Raw genomic sequence first — 20,776 nt, forward strand, 5'->3', positions numbered from 1 at the left:
CGCCACACACAAGTCCTATGCAGGGGAAGGCAGCGGAGATGCTCTGGGTGGTGCTGGCACACGGCTGCGCTGCGGCATCAGGTGCAAGGCTGCGACCCTGCTGCTCCGTCCTGCCCTTGACCGCTCGGCAAATCCGCAGCTGGATTACCCCGGCACGCTCACAGTCTGTGCGGACTCCAAGTGGGAATTAAAGAGGCTTTGCCGCCGTTAATTCACCAAATAATTTGTTCTGTTTCAGGACTCTACCCCCACCCACGTCCCGAGTCTGTGCACTGACAGACCCCTGAGGTTCCCTGCTTTGCCTGGGGCTGCTGACACTCCACAGGTCCCACAGGGAGAGCAAGGTGCCCTGAGATCTCCTTTCCTCTGCATTTTTGGCCCCTTCCCTCAGCCTCTGTAAGAGCCTGCAGGTGCCTGGACAAAGCACTCTCTTCTGAGTCAGCTTTTTAAAGTGCTGCCGTGAGACTGTCAGCAGCAAAAGAAGCAGAGCTCCACACCGCAGCACTGAAAGTCTCACAAGATGCTCTAATGGCCACTGTAACACTGCCAACTGATGCCAGAGAGAAATTAAGGTTATTTTTAGGATTGAAAACGCAAACTGTCCAAAGTTAGGAATTAACAGAGATTAACAGAGTTGTGCAGGTAACTGTTGTTTTCTACCATATAGATACATACTAGGTACAGCCTTTAATTACACCATCACAAATTGTGCCATTTTAGTTCCCTTATTTCAAACAAAATATTTGGAATTTTGTGTTTTATTTTCCCACATATATATATTTAGTCGAATCACCAAACCTTTCCATTTTTCCCATGCTCAGCTATAAGCTTTCAGCATTTCCCGTGCTGACCAGCTGCCTGCAGGAGCACAGAGGCAGTGCAGCTGCACTGCCAGACAGCCCCACCGGCAGCTTCCACAGAGCCTTACACAAACTCCAGCCTTTGCTTCTGTTCCTGTGATATTGTTTGTTTCTGTGGAACTGTGGAGAGAAGGAAAATAATTCCCTGCTGATCTTATCTCTCTGTCTAACCACAGCAGAAAAACAGAGCAGAGCTGCTCACAGCCTCGCCTGACAGTGGGTTTGGGAAGGGTGGATGGGAGACACACCCGGGGTTTGCTGATGGGATAAACCTTCAATTGACCATCTGAGCATCAGGGGAAGAGAGATTGTGTTGCAAATGTCTCATCAGGAAATGTCAGGCAGCATCCATCAGGTTACCCTAACTTGCAGACGCTGAGAATGTGTCACGACTCTAGATCCAAAAACTTAAAAATTCCAGTGTACAAAGCCCTTGTGAAAAAGAGAAACAAACAAACAAAAAATATTTGCTGTATTGATAGGTCTACTTAAAGAAAAAAAAAACACAAATCTTGCAGAATCTACAGAGGAAAATGGAAGAGCATTTTGGTTCAGTTTATTCAGGGTCTTCAATATCCCCCCAGACTTGCCAGGTCAATCACCGATAGCTGGACCTAGCAGACTGGCTGTGCACAGATCCTCCACATCCTCATTTCACAACTCTTTCCTGAAATGAAAACAAAGTTTGAGGATGCTGGTGGCTGGTGTAGCAGTTCTGTGGTGCAGATGGGTTTGCAATCAAAAGGAGTCCCATGCTTTTCTCATTTTTTCACCAGGCTAAAAGCTGCAACAGACCAAAGCCATCTCACAGAATTAGGAGAGGCACAAGGTTGTCTTATTACTTGGCACTCCAAAATAACCTTGCTGTTCATCAATATGATGCCACTGTGGCCTGCACAAAATGGTCTTGAAAACACCTCTGCAAGACGTGCTGCAAATGAAAGCATTGTAGTTTTAATGCGTGAAGCCCTTCTGCCTTTATACACCATGAACTTCATGCGAAAGCCACTGACGTGGGCAGGGTGCTCAGGGAAGGGATGCGCACGACCTTGAGCTGTTTTTGTTCCTCAAACCAGAACTGAGCCCGAGCTGTTCTTTGTGACTCCCACTGGGAGCAAACACCCTCTCACATCACTTCTTCTGGGTTCTGAAATGAACCTGACTTGTGGTTTTGAAATTTTGTGGAGTTATCAGGTTGGAAATGAACTGCAGTCAGAGCTCAGGCGCTGGAATAGCCACGGGGCTGATCCTGCACATACCAAGTCATTCCACTGCTTTTATACTTTTCAGATACTTTTCTATGTTCCTGATTTTTTTTCTCCATCCTGCATTTTATGCATGTTTCTGCCTTCTGTAGATAGCTTTGCATTATCAAAGGGCAATGGGAGAAAAGAAAAAATTGTTGCTGCATTTAGCATTGATTTTTCCCCTTCACTCTGAGTCACATAAGCTAACATTTAATTAATTTCTGACACTTTGACAGTTTTTAAGAAGACATTTGTAGAGCTATCAAGTGCCGCTGATAGCACTGTCAGACAGACACTTTTTGAATTATCAGCTATTAAGGACCCATATGCAACAAATTTCCAGGGTTTATTATACAAATTGTTCTTTGAATGAAAAAAGCACACAAAAGCTCAGTGAAACATAAAGAAACCATTGTTCCCAGGTGAATTTGATATTTGCAAATGTTTTGCTATTGTGATCACTTGCATGGTTTTATAAATCTAATTCGCTTTGTCTTTTATTAAGAAAATGAAATGGCCTGCTGTAGGGTGTCTTGAGAACATGGCCAGATTTTCACATCACAGTGGTCTTTATGGAGATGCAGCTTGAGAAATGTGAAATACTTGATTTTAGGAAGTGCTGAGCAGTGAAATGAAGTCTGTTCAAGATCTCTCAAACCTGAAATTTCAAATCCAAAGCAACCAAAATCTCCAGTTGCTTCTAAACAGCTCTTGCCTTTATTGTTTAACCGTGCTCTCTGACACATCACCATTTCTTGATGGAATGACTGCTTCAGGTAGAGACCACAACCCTTTGCTTTTAAACACACACGTTACACCAGGAGGGGCATGCAGCATGCAGCCAGCAGCCAGCAACAAGACGACAACTTGCCATGGTGCCCCAGCTGCCTGATGTGACCAGTCCTCCCAGTGCCAGAGCTGCAGAGGCAGGGCTTCTCCTCTTTTCCCCTTTGTGCTGCAGCCTCACCAGGAGATCCACAGAAGGCAGGCATGGCCCAGCACTGATTTCCAAACTCCAAACTGCTCTGTCAGGTCTTATCTTCATCACAATTCAGCCCATGGTTCTTTTATTTATTTATTTCCCTGCTGGGGGAAAAATAAATTAAAAAAAAAAAAATAAAAAGCTAAGAAAAAGAAAAACAAATAAATAAATAAATAAACAGAACCCAGTCTAAAGCCCCATGAAAAATAAACCTACTGGGTCATGGCTCATCCGCTCTGAAGCTTGTGCACCTAACATAGAGCAGTTAGCAGACATGGAATGTCAGGAGAGCTGATGCAAAGATCACAAGCTCTCTGCCTGAATTAGCTGTGGCACAGAGCAACTGATATCCCACACCACGGAAACCTGGGGATGAACTGTGAGTAGAAGCGAACTTCCTGAATCCTTGCCTAGTACCTGACCACCAGCTCTGCCTCCCCTCTGGCTCTTCATCACATTTCCAGTCCACTAACGATCTGCACATAACTCAGGTAAGGGGGAGCAGGATCTGGGGAACTCCAGGAGTGAGGTAGCACATGCGTGGCCATTTTATTCTTTGACTGTTTTTTCAACACCTTTTCTGCATCAGGGTGGAGCTGGGACCTGGCACATTTACCTTCATGGATCCCCTAAACCTCTCCTGGTACAACGGTGACATCGGGGACAGGAACTGGAGCAAGCCACTCAACCAGACCAATGCAGACCAGAAGCCTCAGTATAACTACTATGCCATGCTGCTCACCCTCCTCATCTTCGTTATCGTGTTTGGCAACGTGCTGGTGTGTATGGCTGTGTCCAGGGAAAAAGCCCTTCAGACAACCACAAATTACCTGATTGTGAGCTTGGCAGTGGCAGATCTCTTGGTAGCAACTCTGGTCATGCCATGGGTGGTCTATCTGGAGGTAGGTGGCCCAGATGTTTCTCACAGTACTGAGTGTTTGTGGCAAGTGAATGGAGAGAAGGAAGTTTTAACAGCCCAGACATCAGCTATTTCAAGACCTCCTAATTTTCACCAGACAAAGGTGTTTTACATTTCCTAACAGTTGATCAGATCTTGCCAGGAAGTGGACATAATAACAGATGACCGATTCACTTGACAATACACTGCTGTTTAGGGGGCTGAACGATAAAACCAATCACATTGAAAATCTGTCCAATAAATGTAGGGGTCAAGAGTGGAAGGACACCAGGTTTATTTTCAAAACTACACAGGCAAACCATACGTTCCCAAGCATAAGAATGAATCTGCAACTACATCATGGGTATTGCATTCAAAAAACTGCAACAAACAGTAATCCAAAACCTCTTTCTGAAGGACTACTGTAGTAAGAGGAGCAGGCAATTGTAGAAGTAGGATGTAAATCCAGAGCTTTTATGTCACAATATATGAGAAACAGAATCACAAGTGAGCTGCTTGTCACATTCCTGCTGTTAGCACATCGCTTCGGTACAAAAGAGCTCTGTGCTTCTGCATACAGAGCCATATTTGAGTGGCACAGTGTTGTGTGAAAGCCAAATACTCCCAAGACTGCTACCTGTTTACCTGACAGCAAATTATCCTTGCAACAGTAAATAGCATGAAAAAAAAAAAACAAAATACATCTCTAGAGGAAAGAGGGGAGAAGCTACTCTTTCTTCTTGCTGGGATGCCCACGTTCTTCAGCCAGCCAGGAGCTGGAACACCATGCATCATAACCAAGAGTGAAACCGTAAGACTCCATTCAATTTACAATTCATATGCACGCATTTGTTTAGGAGAGAAAATGATAAAACAGAGAGGCGAGCAGTGGAAGCCATAATCAATCAGTCCATTAAGTATTAATGCGAAGCAAAACAAGCCCACTGACATGATATGGGCTGTTGAGAAACCACAACACTAATTATCACTCTAGTTAATTACTGTTTGTGTTGCACTTTAAAAATGTAAAGCATTGTGCATGTGCTAAAGCGTATTAACATGACCACAGGCTGGTTGTGATTGTAGTTAATGCCTCTGGGATTAGTTACACTCATCTATTGTATTTCTCTTTTACAACACTCCACTTTAAGCAGAGGCTCATGCTGTGAGGAGCTCCGGCTCTTAGGGCCGGCTATGAGTCTCTCAGACACGTCGTATATAAGGTGGAAGAGTAAAGCAGAAATGATGTAAGATGCTCCCCTCTTTCTGCGCTCAGATGTGCATGGAATAGGCCAGGAAGCTCAGATTTCTCAATCCACAAAGTGAGACAAATTCAGCCCTCTAGATTGCTGGCGTTATTGATGGACTTCTACACTCTCTGCTCATAACCACACTCTGCTAAACCTACTGCTAGCCTGAAGCAACAGAACCCCTGACGATGCTTGCTGACAGAGAAGGAGCTATTGCCATGATGTGTGTTAGGCACACTATGGTGCCTCGCTGGCTCTGCAACCTGAAATCAAAACTGTCCAGAGCCCTTTGTTCTGTAAATATCTTCATGGGTTTTAGGCTTTGTGTCACAAAGTGGTGCAGAAATGAATGTCAAAAGACAGAAAATCCTTTTAAAAATCCTTCTGGGTGCAAACAAACCTCCTACCTCCAAACTTCTGAGGTTTCCCCTACATAAATGAAAGCACTAAGAGAAAGAACTGCTGTAATTTGCAGCATCTTCCATAAACTCAAATTTAAGAGTTCAGGAAACTGATTTTGCACAGGCTTCTATCTGACTGGAAACCATTGCCTTCGGGCAAATTCTAGTCAAAGTTACTGATGTGACTTTGTCTCAAGTGCTTTTTAAATCACTGAGTGTTCATCTGTCACTCAAGCTTCAATGCAGTCATTCTTTCTTTCTTCTTCATGCTGCCTATGGTTATGTATATCAGAGCAGAAATAACCAAAGAATAGATATCTTATTCATTCTATTTTCAAATGCAGTAGGGCTCTATTTTTATTAGAGGGAAATATACTTTTTTCATCACATGCCAAATACAGTAGTCCTAATAATTGCTATTAAACTTTATTTTCAAAGTTTGGTTTCAACAGCGAGATATGGAAAAAGAAAAAGTCTACTGGAAACTAAGAAGAGTTATCATAAATTATTTGTATTTATTGCAACATATAAGACATAAAAAAAAAAAACAAAAAAAAAAAAAAACCACAAAGTCTGCATTAAATACATTTTGTTCACAAGAAATGATATGCAAGGAATTATGTCCCCAATTTTAAAACTAAGAAACAAAGGAAACCTTCTGCTTTTCTATTACTTATCTTTGCTATGTATAATAATAATATATATATATATATTAGTGTCTAACAAAAAACTATAATTGCATTTGGGGTTGCTTGTCATATAAAATTAATGTATTTCCTTTCTGATTCTTATTTGTAATGCTTCAGAGACCTACATAAGTTACTGCATAGTTCCCTGCCTTTGAGGAGACTTGCACTCCCATGTCTCACTGCAATGGGAGCCAGGTCTGTGTTTGCCATTTGGGCTGTGCAGCTTGCTATACAGACCAACAGGCTGGACTCGAGAAGGATAAAAACCCCACTAGCCCTCAGGGAAATGCTCTAGAGGATGGTTAGGATGATTCTCCTTCTGGCAGTGCCATCATTTGAGACCTTTAGTCTAGAGAGAACAATGTGCTCAAAGGGATCAGTGAACAATCCTGCTTGGCTCAGTATGGGACTGATGGAATGCGACCAGGTTCCAGCTGCAACTTGACCATGTTTTCTCTGTTTGCAGGTGGTTGGCGAGTGGAGGTTCAGTCGGATCCACTGTGATATCTTCATGACCCTTGATGTCATGATGTGCACTGCCAGCATCCTCAACCTCTGTGCCATCAGCATTGACAGGTGAGGGCTCTGTGGCGGCAACCCATGGCCACCTTTACTTGGCCTGGGGGACTCAAAGACTCGAGAAGCCCCGGGTGGTTTGGGCACTGCCTCACCAGAGGCTGATGGGGGTGGGTGTTGCCCCTGGCCTCTGCCTACAAAAGTCCCCGGGAGGGTGGCTCCTGGTGGGAGAGGCTGTGTGCCACATGGAGAGCTGGTCCCTCATTGAAGGGAAGTCTGAGGTCTGTGTGGAGTGAAGATACCACCAGGATGCTGCACAGATTGCTGTCTGCTGCTGATCTTCCAGGCAGGTGGGGAGAAAGCTGTGGGCTGAGGAGAATGAGGAAAGACTTCAAGGCATTGAGGTGGTTCATGAAAGAGTCTGGGGTGAGGGTCTTTTTTTCTTCCCTCCTTCTGTTGTGGGGTGATGATGTGGGACTGAATATAAAAATCCAGTCCATAAAAGCTTTGGCTATGTGACTGGTGCTACAGGCCTGGGTTTGGGTTCTTTTCTAATGACTGGTTTTAAAAGACGTAAGGACTGGCAGCAATATGTGGGAAAGGTTTATCTCAAGGGGTGAAAGTGTTCTGGGAGAGGAATTAGCAGGGCTCATTTGGAAAGCTTTAAACAAGATCTGAAGAGTGATGGGGTTGCAGCTGGGCTTGCACAGCTGAGGCAGCTATCAGTGATGAAGAGCACCTCTGTTATGAGGAAAGGCTGAGGGAGCTGGGTCTCTTCCTCTTGGAGCAAAAGAGACTGAGAAGTGACCTTATTAATGTTGATAAATATGTAAAGGGGAAGTGTCAGGAGGATGGAGCTAGGCTCTTCTTGCTGTCATCCAATTAAAGGACAAGGGGCAACGGGTGCAACCCGGAACATAGGAGGTTCTGCTTAAATATGAGCTGAAACTTCTTTACACCGAGCATGACAGAGCACTGCATCAGGCTGACCAGGGGGTTTGTGGAGTCCCTTTCTCTGAAAACACTCAAAACCTGCCTGGATGTGTTTGTGTGATGTGATCTAGGTGTTCCTGCTGTGGTAGGGGGATTGGACTAGATGATCTTTCAAGGTCCTTTGCAATCTCTAACATTCTGTGAGGTCTGAGCAGGATTCTTTCAGAAACAGTCATAGAAACACCACCTGAGAATGTAAATGGCTGTCTGCATGTATCTGCACTAGTTCAGTCCTTCTGTTTGTAAGCGTGAGTGATGGAGCAGTGGGCAGGCAGGAGCTGGGAAGGAGTAGAAGAAAAAAAGCTGTGCTGACCAGACCCCAGCCTCGTGCCTTCCAAAGCAGGGAGTGTGGACGTGTCAGAGATGGAGCATCCTGATTCACTCTGTGTTCTTGTGCTGCTCCAAGCCTTCAGACACAGTAACCAGCTGTGCTTTCCTGTAAAGCTTGTTGGCACTTGCAGCATAACCGAAGCCTGGGTTTGTGTCTTCACTCTGCAGGTACACAGCGGTAGCGATGCCAATGCTGTACAACACCCGCTACAGCTCCAAGCGCAGGGTCACCGTCATGATTGCTGTGGTCTGGGTGCTTTCGTTTGCCATCTCCTGCCCTCTCCTGTTTGGCCTCAACACCGCAGGTGAGTTATGCCACCTGCAGATGGCTATTGGCATCAACCTGGCTTTACTAGCTCCCCAGATAGTCTTCTGTTACAAGATAGGAGTAAAGGTGTGAGTCCGGTTTTAGGTGTCCTGGGATGCATCCATCCCTGTTTCAGGTATGCCCTCCCCACAGCAGTCCAGGATATGCCAGCTGGTTCTGTTTCATCTCTCATTGTACCATACCAGGGTGGCAGAGGCCTCGGATCTGCAGAGACACGAAGCTTACACGATGCTGGTCAATGTCACATTAATGTTTGTCTGCTACAAAAAACAAATCTGTGTTGCATTAAAACATAATAAGGAAAGGCATGGAGCAAATGTCTTCATTGAGACAGGAGAGAATGGAAATGGCAATTGAGCTTGCAGTTTCATGGGAGGACGGGATTGCAAACAGCATGGCATCAGCAGGCTCTCAGTTTTTGGCTGAGAAATAGCCGGGGCTCTGGGGTCTGTGTGTGACTGCCAGTGATACATGTGAGGTTTTCTGGCCTTGAACTTGATTCTGGCTGATGTGGTGGGCCCCCACTCTCTGGGTACCCCTCTTCAGAGATAAAGGAGGGGGAAGCTGGTGCTAGCCCAGAGCAGCAGGGAAAGTGAGCCCAAAACTTTTTGTCTTCCAGATGATAATGAGTGCATCATTGCCAATCCTGCCTTTGTCGTGTATTCCTCTATTGTCTCCTTCTACGTCCCCTTCATCGTCACCCTGCTGGTGTATGTGCAGATCTACATCGTGCTCCGCAAGCGCAGGAAGCGTGTCAACACCAAGCGCAGCAGCCATGGCCTGGACTCGGACACACAGGCACCGCTGAAGGTAACCAGACCCTCGGCCCTGTGCTCACCTGCCACCATCCTTTCCCCTTCCTCCTCCACTTCATCCCCAAAGCGCTTCCTCCTCTCCCCAAACAAGGCTGTCTTCAGGATGTGAGATACTGGATTGCAATGGTGAAAGCTGAGTCCTGAGCTGTTTGGGAGGCCCAGCTGCACACGCTGGATTATCGGGTCACAGGCTGGTGCTTCACAGGGATGCTCCAGCAGGTCTGCATTAGGAGCCATTCTGTTAACTTGACTGCATTCTTCTGCCTCTGCTGAGTTTGGGCACCCCAGACTACAAGCTGTGCCACCTTCCGAGTCAGCCCTGCTGACGGATGCAGAAGTTCAGTGGCAGGCAGTTGCATGGCTGGGGTACAAGCTCCATCCCTGCTAACAGGACATCTGCAGGGCAAGCAGCCTGTCCTGGTTTCAGTTATGACAGAGTTAATTTTCTTCCTAGCAGCTGGTAGAATGCTATGTTAAATGCCGGGTTAAACCACGACACAGCCTCATGAAGCATGTGAGTGGCATGATGCTGGTGGAGTCCAGCTGAGCGTGCTTAGTGTGAGGCAGTCAAAACTCTACTCTTGCAGCATGTGCAAAGCAGCTAGAAGAGCTATGTAGTCCCCAAGGTGCTACCTCCAGCCCACATTGCCCCAGAGGCCAGGGCCACGGCAAGGAGAGGAAGCAGCAAGGCAAGGTGGACTGAAACATAACCAGACATCTGTGGCTTCCTTCATTTGGTAAAAAGCACAAGGGATACTTGCTTCCACTACTGCTTCTCTAGGGTGGTTTTCTGTTTCTGTTAGCACCGTAGTCAGAGTGATTAATTTCTGCTTCATGCCCTGTGTTTGTATTTTCACTCGCCTCCCTTACCAGCTACCCTTCCTAATTACTATCTGCTTGTGTAACCTTTGAGCTGGTGCTTGCCCCTTAGGACAAATGCACTCATCCAGAAGACGTGAAGCTCTGCACAGTTATTGTGAAGTCCAATGGGAGTTTCCAAGTTAATAAGCGCAAAGTGGTGAGTGTTAAAGAGAAGTGGTAGCTTTTCAGAGCGCTTAGCTTTCCCCTTGTCTCTTCTCAGGACACAAAATGAATTTATGCAGTGTGGGAGAAAATAAGCTAAGAACAAAGGTTACCGTTCAATCTAAAAATTTAAATATTCTTCCTGTTCCTTAGAGTGAACCAGGGGGTTTAACGTAGAGCTCAAAAAGCCAGACTAAGCTCACCTAAAGATCAGCTATAAAAGCCGTGACATTTTAACATTTATTCTCTTTGATTTTCTTCTCCTGTCTATTATTTATTTTAAGTCTTAGACTGCATTGGCTATGTTGGGCTTTGCTTGTTGATTTTGTTTTCATTTACCTATATTCTGAAGTAAAATACATGGGGAGTGGAGACAGCGTCTCCAAATTCTCAGCCTCCTTGTGCAATACAGGAGGCAGAGTCATTGTCTGCATTCTGTCGATCTCATCAAATGTATCCTTACGTGTAAATGATTTATAGCTGTTTCTTCAAGTATTTACCAAAAAAGGTAGGGAGGGAGAAGAAGGGTTGGTTGTTTTTTCAGCATCATCCAGCTTCTCTCTGTAAGAAATGTTCATTGCTGCTCCCTGTATATTTACCTGTCTTCATGTTGTGGGCATTTGATTCTTGTCCAGGAGGCAGAGAGTCACATGGAGATGGAAATGGAGATGGTGTCCAGTACCAGTCCCCCTGAGAAAACCACCATCAAACCAGCAGCCCCAAGCAACCACCAGCTGGTTGTGCCAGTTGCTTCTAAACGGGGCACTAACTCAACCCTGCAGGCACACTTGGGCAGCCCTGGGAAACTAGAGAAGAACGGACATGCCAAAGAAAACCCCCACACAGCCAAGGTCTTCGAGATCCAGTCTATGCCCAATGGAAAGTTAAGGACCACTCTTCTCAAGGCTATGAACAGGAGGAAACTGTCACAACAGAAGGAAAAGAAAGCCACTCAGATGCTAGCCATCGTACTTGGTGAGAGTGCACGTTGGCTTTGTCTCGTGGTCCTGCAGAAAGCCAAGAGCTACCCAGGATTAGGGCATCCACTTCAAATGTCCAGTGTGGACTGTTTGTTTTCCTAGGCCTCCACATAAATAGTTACATCGCATGCATCAGTCAGTGTGGCCCTCGAGAGGAAGACTACCTCCCTCCCAGCCAGGAACAGCACACAGTGCTATACAAGGGGCTCATAAAGCTGTCCAGGTGCAGGGGGTGTGCATGGCCAAAAGGCATGGGTGAGAAAGCCCTTGTGCTTTCTGGTATAGCTACGGCACAATAGGCTGAGTAGTTCTGCAACAAGCTGGCACCTCTGCAGGACAGATCTCGTTTATTGTAACCAGTCTACTTAGATCAGCAAATAAGTTCTTTGCTACTTGGGTACTCAGAATGAAGACAGACATAGCAAACAGACAGGAGGCTTGATATTCTCAGTCTCAGAAATTTTCCAGTTTTCAGCAATCACAATCTGTTTATTTTTTTCCCCCAGGTGTTTTCATCATCTGCTGGCTCCCATTCTTCATCACCCACATCCTGAACATGCACTGCGATTGCAACATCCCCCCAGCAATGTACAGCGCCTTTACGTGGCTTGGATATGTCAACAGTGCTGTCAACCCAATTATTTATACCACCTTCAATATTGAATTTCGCAAAGCTTTCATGAAGATCCTCCACTGTTAGAAGGAAAAACAATAACCACATTTTTAAGAATGAGGGGAAAAAAGAATCCAATGCCATTCACGCACACAGACAAGCGACCAGCCGTGGAGAGGTCTTGAGCTCTTGCACTGGGCATGGGGAGTGCAGTGCCACAGCAGGGCCGTGCCCAGGCACCTCTTGGCAGGGACGTAATGAGGACCTTCAGGCGGGAGGGAGGTTCTCTTGCCCCTTGAGGTGACCTTTGGACTCCAGGACGTTGATACTAAGGGCGCTTCTAAGAGCTACCCTCACACTGTGTTTGGAGTGGAAGCAAAAATGGAGAAACGCTCACTTGATTGTTGCCTGTGGCCATCTAACCTGGAGTGCATTAAACAGATGCTCGCAGAGCCATGTGCAGGCAGCAATGGGTCACTGCTGCTGGCCTGCGTGTTAAGTCATTGACACAATCTCACCAAAGACAAGACCATCTTTTCCGCTTTGCAATAGGAGCCAGACAGAGCTTGCGGAAACTCCGTGCAATAGCTTTGCCTTCACCTCCAGCTGACTTAACCAGTATTAAACTGCTGCAGCCTTGAGGGAGGAAAAACAAAACAAAACTGGAAGAGGTTCCCAGGTGGGCTAAGAAGGTTCTCCCACCTAAGGATCCAATCCTTGTAACAAGCAATGGGCAGGAGGAAGAAAGGGAGCATCAGTCTCAGGTGGGACCGCTACATCAGCGTAAATATGAATAAACAGGATCAATCATACAGAAGGCCAAACCAAAAAAAGTGGAGAGGAATTGAAGGAGTGATACCTGGTTCTGTACAGTTTGCACTCAGATCCAAGAGGACACCAACTACTGTGTACCATCAGCCAGCCCAGCAGCAGCTTCTGCCCACCACTGTTTCATCTCCAGTCTCTCACAGGAAGTTACAAGATGAGGTGAGGAGTGACAGCATGAGGAATGTAGAAACAGGGACACTTTGCCAGGAGCAGCATCGTCGGCCATGTCCATCTCAGATGTGAACTTCAAGTCCAAGTTAGGTCCAGTTCTTCCTACCTAACTTGAAGGCACCATCATGCCAAGGATCACCTCAGATATGATTTGCCTAAGTCTCTGAGAGTGTGCAGAGTGACATCGTGCCTAATTTAAATAAATAGCGAATGAGATAAAGACTGTATTTTGGAAAAAAAGCCAGAATAAAAGCCCAAGTACATGCTTATCTAGATCTGCTTTTGTGTCCAAGTCAGACTCCAGCAATGTCTGGATCTTTCCAGCTTCCCTTACCCGTTGCTAGCTCCGTTTCTCACTTTAAAAGAACTGAAAATCCATTACAGCATAATTTTACCATGCTGACTCTGGCATTGCCAAAGCCACTCTGTACTTACTAGTTGTACTTAGTTCACAATTTATTTTGTAATATCTCTGTAAATAAAATACAGTAAGATGAATAAAATGACACAGAAATAGGTCTGGCTAGAAATCAATACAGGCTCTGGAGAGCTCCATGATTACAATAGCCATATGAAGATGCAGGCATCCATGCTCCAGTTACCTGCTGTTTCCTAAAGATGTTAAAATACAATTGACAGAGCAATAGAATCCCTTTTTCCTCTATGCAGTTTGTTGAACATCCACGTAGTTTCCACTTCAGCAGTGATAAAGACCACTGCCAAGGTGGGCTTCTTTTATTACCTTTTTTTTTCCTATATTGTTAACAAAGCATTTCCCTGTGGGATGGGCTGCACTGGCAGTATGTGTCCTAGCTGCATAGCGAGGAGAGACTGTGCCAAGCAGCTGTAATGCACGCTTTCAGTGGTCTTCTTATACTGCAACAGGAGTCCCACCTTGATCCAAAGGTTTCCTATCTAATTGAGCCAGAGCTTTCCTATCTAATCCTTCTGTTCTGGAAGAGGCTGATACCCAGTGTCATCAGTATTTAGCCCATGGGTTGCATAACGTTTGAATGTGGCTGTTCAAGGTCTGGTCATAACTACAGATATAAATTACAAATGCCTGGATGTGACCTGCCTTAGTGAGGGGTTTTTGCATATAGTTTCAGCAGAAATAGGTGCTGTGTAGGAACTGAATAGCAAGCTCCTGCTTATCAGAGCAACCTTTTCTTGACATATATAAACCAGCTGTTACCTGATGCTGCCAGAACAAAATGTAATGAACAGTCAGGATGTGGCCAGTCACTCCTGTGTTGGCACTGTAATGCACATCTAGGGAAGCTTCATACTTTGTAAGTTAATGGGATTATGTGCAAGGGAAAACAGTTCTCACAGAAATGTAAAAAAAAGTATTTTTTTTCATTTGAAGACTGGAAGCACCAACTGAAGGGGTTTCAGGCACAAGATGCAAAGACATTACCTGTTCTTCTTTTGCCAGTTTTAACCATGCACATTCACTCAGGGATGGGAATTGCTTCAGACTGACCTGAATGAAAAGAGTTAAAAAATCACATAAAGTGGAAAAAATAGTAACAAGCTACTGCTCAGTTTTCTACTTTTTTTTTTTTTTTTTTTTTTTTTTTTTTTTTTTTTTTCTTTTTTACAATTGCAAGGTAGAAAAGTGCCATTTGGCTTAGTGAATTACCGGGTGGGGAGCTGAATCAAAATAGAGAATAATATGCATATACACAAAAAAAAAAAAAAAAAAAAACAACCTTTGGAGCATTTTGAAGTTGCCACAGGTGATATTTTCCCTGTACTAACAACTGGTGTGAGCCCCAAAAATAAGTTGAATGTGAACAACATCTTAATTTTATGCTTTACCTTTACCTCGTGTGTAGTGTTAACCCTGGATGGGACAAAACCATCATCTTTGATACTCTGTACATTTTCCTGATTTTTTTTCCTAAGTCTGGAAGCAGAATATTATAGCTCAACACACCTGGATTACTAGATGAACAACTCTTCCAAAACATCACGGAGAAAAAGCTGCTGAAGAAGGGCCTGTGTCCTTCATAAGTTTGCTAAATTGTACCAAAAAATAACAAGTATAATTTCCTAGAGATTAAGTATTAGTTGGAAAATTACCTGCAGCCCGTCACTCATCTCAATGACATTCTAAGCCACTTGTTCCTAACACTCTGGACTCGAAGGTATCCGATGAGATATACAGTATCTGCATGTGCATCCCCACTGTCCTTGGAAAGGAGAACAAACTACAGCACTTTCCACCCATGAGTCAAGCCTTCATAACGCTGAGAAAAGACAAGAACACATCATCTCTGGCTTTGCAAAGAACAAATGAATGCTGAGACCAAGCACAGCCTTTGCAACCTGTATTGCTGTGGTTCCTGGCACAGTGACGTGGGACTCTGGGTTGTGATGGAAGGTGCTTGTAGAACCTCATGAAAATGACAGGTAATCAGCTGCAGCATGCGGGGCTCCCATGCCTCTTGCTCCCAGACCTGGGTCTGGCAAATACTGTCCTCACTGTCACTTCCCTCTGAAAAGTACTGCTTTCCTCGGGACTTCAGATGGTAGAACATGATGATAATGGCGAGAGTACTAATTTTCTTATTATTTTATTATTTTTTTTTTAACACAATATAAGAAGGTTTTATTTCTCCGTTCCTGAAGAAAACAAAGAATTGCAAGATGAATCCTATTTAAAAAAACTTGTTAAGACCCTTGCGGTAGTCCCTATTTTGTGAATCATCATTTGTGTTTGAAGCGTTAGTTCTGCTTATTGAGTCTTCCCGTTCCTGCTTTTCCTCCTTGTGATTCACGGCTCGCTGAAGCCCGGGTGGCTCTGCACCCCAAACGGGTTTTAATTAAGAAGCTGGTGAATCCTGCCTGCACTGTATCGGCGCTTGCCTGCTTGCTCCCACCACAGTCATGAGACTGTTTATCTTCCTGATTGAAGAGTAAACTAATTACAGTAGCTCTAATCAGCTTGTTACGTCTTGCTGAAATAAAAAGGAAAACAGGAAAAAAAAAAAAAAAAAAAGCCACTACCTCTGTGGTGAAAATCTCCAGTGAGAACATGACTCCCTGAAGAGTCGGGAATGTATATTACCCATCACCAGTACGTGTGACACCACCAAATGTCCTCATCCAGCACTGTAATTAAACAGAGACTTGCACAAGCTACCCTGATGTCATATGCTTATTTTGTTCTTTTCACCAGAAGCTGCAACAAAGGTGCTTTACTGTAATGGGTCAGTCTCTAGGGACCTATGGTTATGCTGTACATCATACAGACTCATAACAGGAAAAGATGGCCTTCAGGTGAGATCTTGTCTTTTTCCTGACTTGCTTTGCAGACTAGTTGCATTTTCTTTTTCTCCCTTATCTCAGTTTCTGCAAGAATACTAGCTTTTCTCTAGACTGAAGCCTAGAAGCCTCAGACTGGGAAAAAAAAAACAGAGACACAGGCAGAAAAGAAATGGCTCAAATCTCCTAACTCTCCTCTCTTCTAGACAAAAGTGGACTGGGGAGGATTTGGGGGAGGAAGGGATGAAAACCAGATGATTACCCAGCCAAGAGCAGTCACGCAGGTGCTTTTGGCATCACCACAGCTGCCTGTATTTACTTCTTGGCACTGCTCTTTCTGGCACATAGCAGCGTAGGTTGAAGGTGGTGATTAAAAGCCACTGCTCTCACCAGGGCACCATTTGTCGACCTGGCTTGCAAAAATCAGGAGAAACAAACAGAAATGAGTCAAACATAAGTACCAACCTGTTACAAGCTTGGTTGGCAGCAGTAAAATATTTATTCAAGAACTAATCCAATAGATGCATGTGAACCTCTGCCAAGCTTAGTCAGCACGACAGCAAAACCTCAGCCTGAGCTGGCATGCAGATGGGGTTCTCTCCAGATCAGTTTTATTCAAACAAACAGGCAGAACAATACAAACAAAGAAAAAAAGAAAAACAAAGCCACCAACCCTTCTTACTGCTAGGGTAGAAAACTTTCAATCTCCAAGAACTAGAAAAGTGAAATTTCTGCTTAATGGCAGTTTGGATCCTTGGCATGAACCAAAGGCTTTGGTCTACTTGGTTTTGAAACAACACAGAACAGAAAGATAAACCCTGCCCTGAAGCCTTCAGGTTCCACAGTAAGCAGGATTTCCAAAGCTACCACATTAAACTCATGCTGAACTCTCCTTGCTGTGTGACCCAGCTCAGCGCCCCCACAACCACCCAAAAATCAGGTGCTGAGATTACTTAGCCCTCCTAGCACAGCACAATTAATGGTATTCCCAGATGAGACAGCAGAACACACACACCAGCTTGTTTTTAGCATGTCTAGCCCTAGCCCATCAGGATAAAAGGCCAGCAACTGCGGAGGTCCTCCCTTCCAGCAAAATTTTATTTTGGAGCCTGCAGACTACAAAACAACCCCAGCCACCAGCGCCAGCCAGAGCTGTTCACACCACTCAAAAGAAATAAGGCAGAGCTGATCTGTCCATCTCCTGGGGCATCTCAGTGAGCCCTACATTTTCAGATCAGCCCTGACAGATTAATGGAGATGCTTTCTTCTGCACATCTAGGAGGGGGAAAAACAAAACAAAACAAAGCCAAAAACAAAAACACAGCCAGTTGTACCTGTTAAATTAACTCATTCTCTGTAATCAAAGCTTCTTTTAATAATTAAAGCAAGTCCCTCAATTCACATCTTTCTGAGGATAGCAGACTGTCTGTTTCATAAATAGCTTTTGACTCATAAACAAAAACTTTCTTCACCAAAGAAAGAGTGATGAAGACGGACTAAATATAATTAATGTATGATGAATAATTAACAGACCTAGAAACAAGTTTAAAGAGATTTAAAAAAAAAAACAAAACAAAATCCAGGCCCTTTAAGTGAGGAAGAACAGCCTGCACTCCCAAGCCGCCGTGCTTGGTGAGCGCATTTCCCCAAGCTTAGCAGCGCTTCCCTGCTGCATGCAATCAGCTGTGTCCATAGCCTTGATGAGTCTGTAAAGATTGTGTCACTTCAGCCCCAGCTGCAGGATTTCATGCCAGACGTGCTGAACGGGGGTGAGCAGGCAGCACAGAGGCTGTGGTGGCTGTGCAGCAGGAGTCCCTGCTTGTAACCAAGCCACCGCAGGGAGATTAACGTGCTGCCAGGGGAGACTGTAACTGGAATACGATGTGCTGCATGTTAACAGTGAGCTTTATAAAAACAAAGCCCAAAGGGGGTGATTTCAGCCCTCTGGGGCCAGCACTGGGTGCCTGTCCTGGGCTGGGGACACTTGCTCCTAAGTGGCAGGGCCAGGGATGCCCTGAGGCACAGCACACGCCTGCAGCAGGGCCTTGCAGCTTCCCTAAAGCAGCAGCTCTGGGCTGGCAGCAGGACAGGGAGGTACCAAACCTGTGCCTGTGGTCCCAGGTCCACTGCCAGGTCCCGACTCTTCACACTCCTGGAGCAGGGCTGCACACATCCCATGTGAGGGTTGCGCTGTGTATTTGTGCAGGCAGACAGGGCATGGCTGGGATGTGCCAGGGTCAGGGGCTATTGCCATGGGCTTTGGCAGTGGCTCCTGCAAGTGGGGAAATAAATTAGTATGATGACTGTCTTCACAGAGACCTCTCCTTCCTATCCACATCCACGTGTGGTTTAAGCACTGTGTGAACCCCCTCGAGTCGTGTGCAGAGCAGATGGAAAGGCAGCAAACCTCACCTGGGGGAAATCAGGCCATTGCTACAGGCTTTGTATCTGCATCAGGCATTTAATGCTAACTATTGCTAATATAGATTTATTAATGCGACAATGAAAGTGATTTTAGACCACAGGATAAAAGAAGGAAACCCCAAATTAGCATTAGCAAGAAACCTAATCTTGTCTCCAAATAGTAACAGTGACTCAGGAGTCAACAGCCAAGAAAACCTCTACAGATCTTATGAGCTCTGTCAAACCAAGCTGTAAAATGTCCAGGGCTACAGAGGAAAACACAGGAGGTGAGAAGATGATGGAAGGAGACAGGTTGTGAGTTTAGAGCTTGTCTATGTGAAGGAATCAGCAGTCACTGCTGATCTGAATAAATATCCCTGCACATGGCTTGCAGAATCCCTCCCTGTGGGACAGCTTTAGTACAAAACAAAATTGGCTTTGATCAGGCATAATTCTTCTGATTAACTAGAAAAAAAAAAAAAAATGGCAAAAAAAAAAAAGCATGAAGGTTGCAGAATGGCTGCGATGGCTCCTCACAGGGCACCAAAAGACTCCAGCAGCAGCAGTGCATCCAACACCTGCTCTGAGGCTGATCCAAATCCTGACATAACCACAGTGCCAGCAGGTCAAATACACTCTGACGTGCCCACGTCTGGCCAAGACTAAATCCATTGCATCAGATGATTCAGTGGCACACAGAGCTGATGTTAAAGAGCTGAATTACAGCTTTGACAACCCCCTGGGCTGTGGGCTGGGCTCACTGTCAGGGAATAGCATGGATGAGGATGAATGAAAGGGTTTGACCAAAAACCAAAACTGGTGAGTCTGGAAAGGGGCTGATCCAAGCCTAACGAGTGGGCTGGCTAATGGCAGGGACACGGGAATAGTCTTAGGCACGTGTAGCACAGTGCACTCACTTTGCTGTTTCAGAATCATGGCATCGTTAAGGTCAGAAAAGACTTGGAGACGACGTTTTGCTATAAATGACAGTACAAGCGCAGAACAACGGGGAATCAGCTCCCGCAGTATATGTGCAGGCTGGAGTCTAGATGAGGAAGTCACACCAAATTAACCTGCGGATGCAGATTTATGACTGAATTATTGTGGCTTGGCAATTTACTGCGCTATGGTAATTGAGTTTGGGCATGTTCTCAGCGGGTGGCAGATGTGCAGCAAAATGCTCTGGGTTACACGCTTTCATTGCGTTTACAATAACATGCTTACCTTGCACTTACTTTGGGTTAAGGTTACACAGAGATTTACTGTGGCTCAGGTACACGGAGTAACCTGTTTAGCCATGGAGCTGAGCCCGTGTGTCTGAGCCCACCTAGGCACAGATCCCCCAGGTCTGCATGGGGGATCTCAGGGCACATCCGACCGCCTTCCTGGAAAACGAGCTCAGTAAATGACTTGAGGGATGAAAGCAGAATCACAGAAGAAGATTACAGAGAGTGAAGCACTGGAATGTGATCCAGTGAGCTCAGTGCAACGGTGGTAAACTTTATCTACTTACAAAAAAGTAAGACAGTTTTCCATGAGGCCACATCTTTAGGTATAGAAAAGTAGATTGAATGTTTCACCCTGTCTGCAAACACAGTGAGGCCAAGTCCCAGAGCAAGGGATGCATCAGAGCTGGGCTCCAGACCCCGGTCTGCAGAGGAAAAACTCTGCTCTGGTGGGACGGGGACTGTGCTGCTGAGCACAGCACGCACGGCATGCACAGCACACACATCTCCTGCTGCTGGAACATGTCCTGCAGCTTGTAGAAAGCTCACCCAAACAGTCTGAAACTCTTTAATCTCTGCTGATAACCAAAGGTGTGCATCTTTCCACTTGAAGAGGGCAAAGAGTAGATGAGCTGAAATACATTCAATACCAATTTGGGAGTCGTTTCCCTGTCAGACATAGGGCAGAAAAATCCCTGATAAAGCTTTGGCCTTTCTGCTCACATCATCTAAAGCAGATTTCTTCTTGAAATGAGAGTGCAGCCAGCTCCCAAGGATCCAATCCTTGCAATTTAGCCCCTGCTACCCACATTAAGACAGCTGAGCACAGGGCACTTGACATTGAGGTTCAAGCACCAGACCTGGCCGTCTTCAGTATCTGTTGTATTTGCTGGGTTCAGCTACATCAATGCTGCATAAAAGAGGCAATTTGTCAATGTGCTGTGACCCGG

The 20,776-nt window shown here is 45.3% G+C and overlaps 1 protein-coding gene across 2 annotated transcripts; it reads left to right on the forward strand.

Moving 5' to 3' along the window:
- Nucleotides 1-3,709: 3,709 nt before the first annotated feature.
- DRD2 (dopamine receptor D2) lies at nt 3,710-12,081 on the forward strand. 2 transcript variants are annotated; one of them, XM_032201935.1, is made up of 7 exons: nt 3,710-3,991; nt 6,794-6,903; nt 8,335-8,471; nt 9,114-9,304; nt 10,241-10,333; nt 10,971-11,307; nt 11,819-12,081. In XM_032201935.1, the coding sequence occupies exons 1-7, from the start codon at nt 3,710-3,712 to the stop codon at nt 12,010-12,012; spliced, it is 1,344 nt and encodes a 447-aa protein (XP_032057826.1). In that variant the 3' UTR covers nt 12,013-12,081. The 2 variants fall into 2 exon arrangements, with proteins under 2 accessions (XP_032057826.1, XP_032057827.1); XM_032201936.1 differs by lacking the exon at nt 10,241-10,333 and having other exon boundaries at nt 10,968-11,307.
- Nucleotides 12,082-20,776: the final 8,695 nt, after the last annotated feature.

The sequence above is a fragment of the Aythya fuligula genome, chromosome 22 (genome assembly GCF_009819795.1).
Source record: "Aythya fuligula isolate bAytFul2 chromosome 22, bAytFul2.pri, whole genome shotgun sequence".
Classification (NCBI taxonomy): Eukaryota; Metazoa; Chordata; class Aves; order Anseriformes; family Anatidae; genus Aythya; species Aythya fuligula.